General features: G+C 38.2%; 1 protein-coding gene across 1 annotated transcript in view; it reads right to left on the bottom strand.

The window, feature by feature from the left end:
• The window catches only part of EP300 (E1A binding protein p300), a gene marked incomplete at its 3' end in the record, with an annotated part of 59876 nt that overhangs the window by 12967 nt on the left and 39129 nt on the right, over nucleotides 1-7780 (bottom strand). Inside the window, 7 exon segments of the mRNA XM_010015441.1 lie at nucleotides 108-185; nucleotides 1653-1709; nucleotides 2231-2311; nucleotides 4751-4839; nucleotides 5403-5642; nucleotides 6835-6953; nucleotides 7526-7682. Of these exon segments, the coding sequence (XP_010013743.1) occupies nucleotides 108-185; nucleotides 1653-1709; nucleotides 2231-2311; nucleotides 4751-4839; nucleotides 5403-5642; nucleotides 6835-6953; nucleotides 7526-7682 (821 nt within the window).

Raw genomic sequence — 7780 nt, forward strand, 5'->3', positions numbered from 1 at the left:
ACTTCTTCCATTAGACACTTTAAAATATAACCAATGTAAGGAAGCGTATGCACTAACTCTAGTAAACCTATCATATACTCTCTTCTTAAGAAGGAGAAATTCCTCACCCAGATGGCCAGATTATCTCATTGTGAAGAACACAGATCTGGTGCATTTTTCTTCCACACTCTATACATTCAACAAACCTGTAGAAGGAAAAAAGGGGGAAGGGAACAAAGGTTAGTAGTATCATTACTTGCTTGTATACTCTGTAGTATTTATTAGAGAATTTCTAGCATTTAGTCTTGAGCCTATTTAACACAGAGGGCACATCTATGCTGAAAACTGTCTCCAGAATGAATTAAGAATGTCAGCTCAAGTCAGGTAGACTATGCAGGGACACATTATTATTACCACTTACTTGCCCTACTGCCATCCAACTTCACTCTTTGGTTTTTTGTTTTTTGTATTTTTTTTGTGTTTTTTGTTTGTTTTTTTTCCTAAAGTGAAGACCTTCTATGGCTAAAAAACTGTCAAGTGCTTGTTGCTAGAATGAAGAGAGGGGAGATAGATTCACAGGTGTCAGAAGTGAAGAACCAGGAGAAGTAGCTGGCTGTTAATTGCCCCACTATGCTTGAAACCTGTGTTACATTGCAAATATACTACAGAAGAGTGGGCAGGAAGAAACCAGCAACATTAAAGTCACTTTCAGAAGACTAGCAGAGATTTAAGGACAACTGAGGTAAGTGGTTAGGTTTACTTCACAGATGTTGGTGAATATAATTCTCAAAAATACCTAAGACTGCTTCACGTATCAGAACAGTCTGACTCCTTTTGAACATATGTATTTATGAGATTTTGAATGAATAGCTGTCATTTATGTTGTGCATATGGTACTATACTGTAAGTCAAGCTTGTATTCTAGTATTAAGCTGTGTCTTCAGTGTAACAAAGGGAAAGGAGAGTTATGAACCAAGTTACTATTCTCTCTTTCCCACAGGCCTTGTAAATAGAAGAACTGGCTGACCCTTATGCCCTTAGAAGGATGGTGTGGGAAGAATACACATCCCTTTTGCTCATTCATTTAAGAATGAGGGTAATTTTTGCAGAGTAGCAGCACAGGTGTATAATGCAGGACCACGTAAAGTGGCTTCAAAAAAAACCCCAAGAATATAAAGAAAAGCAGCTAGGTCATCATCATCTTAAGTTTACTGGATGTCTACAGTTCTTCCAAAGTAGTGTAGAACCACTGACTGATTCAAATTTAGCACCTACTTCTACTACAGCTGCCTGTAAAATATGACAACTAGAAAAGCCAACAGCACTCAAAGAGCTACTGCCAAGTGACTCAAATCAGTTCTGAGACTTCAGCATTTGCCACAACAGAGTTTCAAAGCAGAATTATCCACACTCATCCTTCTGTGAATCCACATTCAAGACAACAAAATGCAGTAGTTTTTACCCATACACAGTGTTACATATTTCTTAACTACAGCTGTGGTCGTCTGGGTTCTCAGCACAGAATGTTGCTTACTGAGCAACCCCTGCCTGCTAACAGCGCTGCATGAAATTGGAAAACACTGGAAAGCAAAGCTGATGGTGAATAATATCTTGTTGCAAAATGATAATAATAACAAAATGAGGATCATTCAAAGTGTGACACCGTTACTTACAGTTCGGGGTCCAGTGTGTCATTTTTCCTTTTTGAAAACTGTTCTTTGTTTATTGTGCTATGGAGAAACGGCAATAAAACTCAGTTTTAACACACAACAACATATATTCATGCCATACCACATGTATCTACACATCAGGACAAAACTTGCAAGCAGATTTTTTTAAACACTCACTTGCACTACAAAAAAAGCTGTATTTCACAGTGACAGACAACTGAAGTATATGCCACCCTTGACACTGCCCATGGAAAACATTCTTTTTCTATGGGACAATAGCTTGTAGAGAATCACATTGCTTCCTTATTCAGTTTTACTACAAGGAAAAATGTTAGAACTTGCTGACGTTGACCATTTCAAACTTCTGTTTGACTAAGTGTTTATTTTTCACTACAGTTTAGTCTGTGCTGATTTTAAAGAAAAAAATAAAATACTCTATAGCACAAGCCCAAGCTTTTATGAAGAATATCTTGTCCACCTTCTACTAGCCTACAAACAGCAAGGGTTACCTGAAACTAAACTTCCCTTTGAGAAGGCACTATAGATGACACAGCTTATGAATGCACACACAGATAACTCACGTTTGAGGTTGTGATGGGTCATCTCCCAGAGAAACGCTCTCCCCTTGGATTTCGTTGAAGCACTTCTCACAGAAATGATACCTGTCAGAAAGAAGGTCATATTTGGGTGAACTGCTCCGTCCACACAACACAGCCCAAGTCAACCAAGGAAGCCACCAATCCCAACAGGCCAAGGGACAGGAGTAGAGAGCAAGTCATCAGCGGCAACAAGGCTATTCAATTATGCAGATTTATGGGACCGACAGTGTTTGGTTGGTTTAGGATTTGGGGGCTTTTTAGGGTTTGGGGTTTTAGGCACAACCAGAGCCAAGTACAGACAATGACAAGCATGAAGGAGAAATAAAATAACACACACAAAGAAATGGGGGTTTGCAGGACAAAACCAAAACATAGAAGGAGGTCTTGATGATCTTAAAAGTCTTTTCTAACCTAGCCAATTCTATGACAAGAAAACACAAAGCAGAAAGCTGAGGCAAAGCACAGATTAGCATTAAATCTCTCAAATGGGTTCACAAGCAGCAAATGATTAAAGCAAATTAAACAAGAGTATTCCATTTCAGCATACCCATACCCTCTTCATTTTAATAATCCATGCCACGTACAGCAAAGGATTAAAACAAGAAAGGGGAAAGAGCAGAAGGAATGAAAAACTGCTACTCTGACTTGTACATCAGCACAGCAGTTTTGTTGGCAGGAAGGATCTGCAGGAGATCAATGGAAGACGGGTAGTGTTCCATCTTAAATGCATAAACGCTGAAAGACCACAGGCTTCTCTTCCAGTTGAAACGGAAAGCTAAACATCAGAAGCCTCAAGAACAATAAAACATGTCCTTGAAAAAACTTACAGACAACATAGGACTGTTAAACCACACATTAACTAAATACCTAATGTTAACTACACACATAAGACTTTACAATGATATGATTTGCCACAGCCTGGTCTGAGTGTAGAACAGTCCAGGCATCAATACAGCAAGCATTACAGAGAAAGATTTCATTAATACTTGAATAAAGTAGTGATTAATTCAAGACTCTACCCCAGCCCTCAAAAATGTCCTAAAACTGTAGCCTCTCCATTAGTAAGGCATGTAAATTGAGTGCACAAAACATCTAACAATAGAAAGAAAAAAAAGAAAATTCAAACAACTTTATTATAAAGCCACATAAACCAACACTATAGCAGCTGTTAGGCTACAAAGACAGGTCTCCTATCCCTCTCCCAGTTTTCATCTGAGATAATGCAGAGAACAGTACTTTTGAAATTGTACATTTTAGTCTAATATATGTATGTGTGTGTACAACAATCTACAAGTCACATGTATGCACCTTTTATAGTGCAAACATTTCCTTCTAATGTTTGAATACATGTAAAAAGCACGTCACATTTGTGAGCAATAGTCTTTTGGTCCACCTAGTGCTTGCGCAGAGGTAAGTGTAAGTGGAAGATACTGATGCAATATGAAAAGCTCTACACTACAAAAGTCTAAAAGGACAATAGTTATTATGGGATACTATACGCTTATTTTCTACATCTTCACTCCTAAAAACCTTCATTCACTGCTATAAACCTTTATGAAGCCTAAGGTGGTCCAGATTCAACTTCTATAGCTCTTCAGTTGTTTTCACCTGATCAGGTGCTTCAGTAAACTACATTTCTTGCAAAACCTTCTTGGCTTTCAGGTAAAATCCTTAGACGTTGTGTTGTTCTGGGGTTTTTCATTTAAGATGTTGAAAAGAATGAGAAGTAGGAACTACTAAATTCATGGAGGTGATAGTTTGGAGGTAACCAAAACCTAACAGGCACATTCTGGTGACAGGATATGGAAGTGTTAAAGCATATATTTCCTTCCTTCTTCCTGCCTTGCTTCCCCAATTGGCAAAGAGACACCTGGCAAGAAGCCTTCCTTCAGAAGTCAAATTAAGTTTAAATCCTTTAATAAACCCCTAGTAAAATAATAAATTAAAAAAAATATATTCAAAATAGCTGTAGAAGTGACAGCATTTTACAGAGCTGCTGACAGCTACTGTGAGACAACTCCCTTAAGGAACCTTCAGGAAAAAAGCAAGCAATCAATCTGCTGAAGATCTGAATGCACAGAAATAAGTTTTGCTCCTCACTGTTAACATCATGAGAAAAAGAAAGACTTGCCAAGTATAATATGTATTATAAGCATATACTTTCTGCATAGTTTACTCTGTGTTCTGCATGAAAAATACTGCTCCATAGTAAGAAGCAAAGACAACAGACTTGTAGATAACTGAAAAAATCTTAATTAACTGCAGGATAAAAATTCACTAAAACATCACATTTCTGCAAGCAAAAAGAGGAAGAGCAAAGGCTGCAGTGAACTTCTGCAGAAAGAAATCATTAACACAAAGTAAACTATTTAATTTGCACTTCCAGCAAATTATCTTAAAACACAAAGCTGTACAGATATTAAAAGGATGGATATGTAAATACATGCACACCTTTAACAGATTGATTGCAGCATGCACAAAACGGCATTGAGTTTTCCTTACCTGTTCTGGTAACTGTAGTAAGTGGCATCTCGAGGGATTGTGCATAGCTGTTTGCCATAGCAACACAAAGTCTGTGGTGAGAACTCCAACTGCAAAGAGGAATGTATTGTCTTAGTACTCATATACATTTTCATTTGCTCTCCAAATGAAGGCAAGTGTGACCCAGACAACTATCATTTCCACTTTATCCTGTACAGAAATCTCACAGTACATCAAAAGCATATGAAGTGCTGGTCATAAAAAACAAAGAAGTCCAGTGGGCTGTTACACTCAAGTTAACTCCTCTCCAAAGAGGAAAAGCATATTAAAACAAGGCAATGGACATAGTCTCAATATACAGTGAAGCAGAGGGCACTGCTGCAGTAACAAAACCACATCTGTTTAATTTGCAGACGGGTTTGCCCTAATCAAAATAAGCCTTCAATTACTGACTTCCCCCCCCCCTTCAAGGGCTTATATACAAACAGATGATGTAAGCACTAGATAGAATTAGAATATCAATAAAAAACCCAAAATCAGGTTACTCAGGATTGCTAAAACCTGGTAAACTTTCAAAATTTCTGACACACCAAGACTACTAACAACTGCAACTGCTGTTTTTTTCCCCTTCAATATCAAGAAGCAAGCAGCAGACTAATACTCATTTTCCTACCTTTCTTCCACAGCAATAACCAAGGCTCTGCATAACTGGGTCAATTTCTTGCTCAAACACCTCAGCAAGTTTGGAACAGTACTTGTATACCCGGGATGTTTTGCGGTTATACAACCAGGCATTATTGAACATGAGCCAGATGTCATCTACATATTGCCAGGGTTCCTGATACTGTCCTGTGTCCAGCTTCCTCTTGATAGTAGAAAGATCCATGGGGTTCTTCACTATGTCAAAATAATCCTGCAAGAATACGTAGTGTATCAAAACACCACTATAGAACTATGTTGTGACATGACAGCATGTGCATTCTCAGGATATAAATTATTCTGCAGTACATCAAGAAAAACAGGTTCCTCCCTGACTTGATTGTCAAACTGCTTATGACACACAGTGAAATCTCTAAGTAATACCATATCACTCCCCAATGCTTTCTTTTCTTATTCCTTTATTTCTCAGGTGATACTGCTCTTCCAATCCTGATGAAATAAAGCCACTCAGTCACCAAAACAAGTATGACAAAAAGTAGTAAACGGCAATGTTTTTGCAACCAGTAAGCTGAGGATATACACAAGAGCATTAATAGAATGTGACTCTCTTTAGCAGATCAGACAACCTAATAAATAAAAAAGAAATAACTTTATCAGATGATAAAAGATATAATGTCTCCTCTAAAGAATGCCTTTTTCCAATCCCCACCCCGATCAGTTATGGGACTACTTCTCCTACAAAAGTTCTCAGAATATGACAGCCAGCTGAGAGCTTGTTAAAGAATATCAGCAATATTTATGCCTGCTTACAATACAGCAGGCCTTGAATTTCTGTGGTATCTATCCTAAAAAAACCAAACCAAAAACCAAAACCAAAAAAAAAAACAACCACCAAAAAAAAACCCCAAAAACCACCAAAAAAAGCCCACAAAACAACAACAATAAAAAAAACCTTTCAGACAAAAAAAACATTGCCTAAAGCACCCAAGTAGGGCTTCTATGTATAGATATTTGAATATACAGAAAACTTGTGTGGTCAATCCAGAGGTTTTTTTAAGCGGCCTTGATTGGCTTAATTTCCCACAAATTCAGCCAAGTTTTATATATGATGAGAAACACCTATGGAATTCAGCAATAGAAGCATCACAACATGAAGCAACATCCATAAAAAGCCCACACAGCACTGGGGATCCATTGGTAATCACTTTAATGTATGGCATACCTGCTTATTTATCAAAAGGAACACAGAACCAAACAAACTTTGGAAAAAAAACCCCAAACTTTCCTAACTCAGACATCACATGTTCCACTGCCCGAGCTAAAACTCTTCAAGTATATCAATAGACAAACATTAACAAGACGGCCTTAAGCTGTTCTCGAATGGGTATGTCATAATATAGTAGTTTTGAATTAAAGCCAGTAAAGTATCTTGCAAAGACACTCACAGGAATTCCCAGTAGTTGGGGATCCACAGGCTGTCGAAATGGAAGAGACTCTGGATCCTGACGGTAAAGTGCCTCCAGTGTTGGCATAAGCGCCTGCCGCAACTCCTCTGGCTTGAAAACTGAAAAACAATCAACATTAGAAGGATAGCAGAAACAGCTGTAAGGAAGAAAACTACTGGAAAATGTGAGGTCTGTGGGGGAAAAAAAAGCAAAACAAAATACTACAGACAATGGGTTTAAGGTACCAGCATGGCTTGTTTATCCTCTGCACTACAGAGTTCTGAGGAGGATATTAAAATGACCACCTGGACACAAGGAGCTGGCTAAAATATTAGAGAATCTTGTTTTCATCATAGAAAGACACTGCTAAATTTAACAAAGCCAGTTTACATCCCAGGTACAGCCCCTCTCTGAGGTCCCAAGAAAAAACTTGTTTAGAAATTCTGTAACTGAAGCATTTCCAATCTCTATTGTATTGGCGGTATTACTAAGGCTTACTGTCCAATACTAAAGCCTTAAAGAACTTCTCCGTACCAATTACAAGCACGTGTATTATTAGGTATTTTTGTCCAAAAGCCACAATCCATATAAGCCTACTGAGTACCAACAAAGAAAGTTCAGGTTTTTTATCCCCCAAGATTTTTCTAGGGAGGGAGATGCAGTGAATTTCAGTCAAAACTATTCCACTTACTTTTTTTCTTGGACTGCCCAGCTGCTGGAGAAGACTGAGTAGCTGGAGTAGTAGGTCTTTCTTCTCCCTCTGGTATTTCAGTCTTCACTTCAGATTTCTTGTCATCTTGCTCTATTGGTTCTGGTTTACATTCCTCCACGACTGGTTCTACTTTAGCCTGAAAAGCAGTTTGGAGCCTGTCACTCAGTCTCCTGTGAAGTCATCCATCCACATTTCCATCCTTTAAACCTATCTGCCATCCTCTTTGACTCTTTC

Source organism: Nestor notabilis, unplaced genomic scaffold (genome assembly GCF_000696875.1).
Source record: "Nestor notabilis isolate BGI_N333 unplaced genomic scaffold, ASM69687v1 scaffold905, whole genome shotgun sequence".
Taxonomy (NCBI): domain Eukaryota; kingdom Metazoa; phylum Chordata; class Aves; order Psittaciformes; family Psittacidae; genus Nestor; species Nestor notabilis.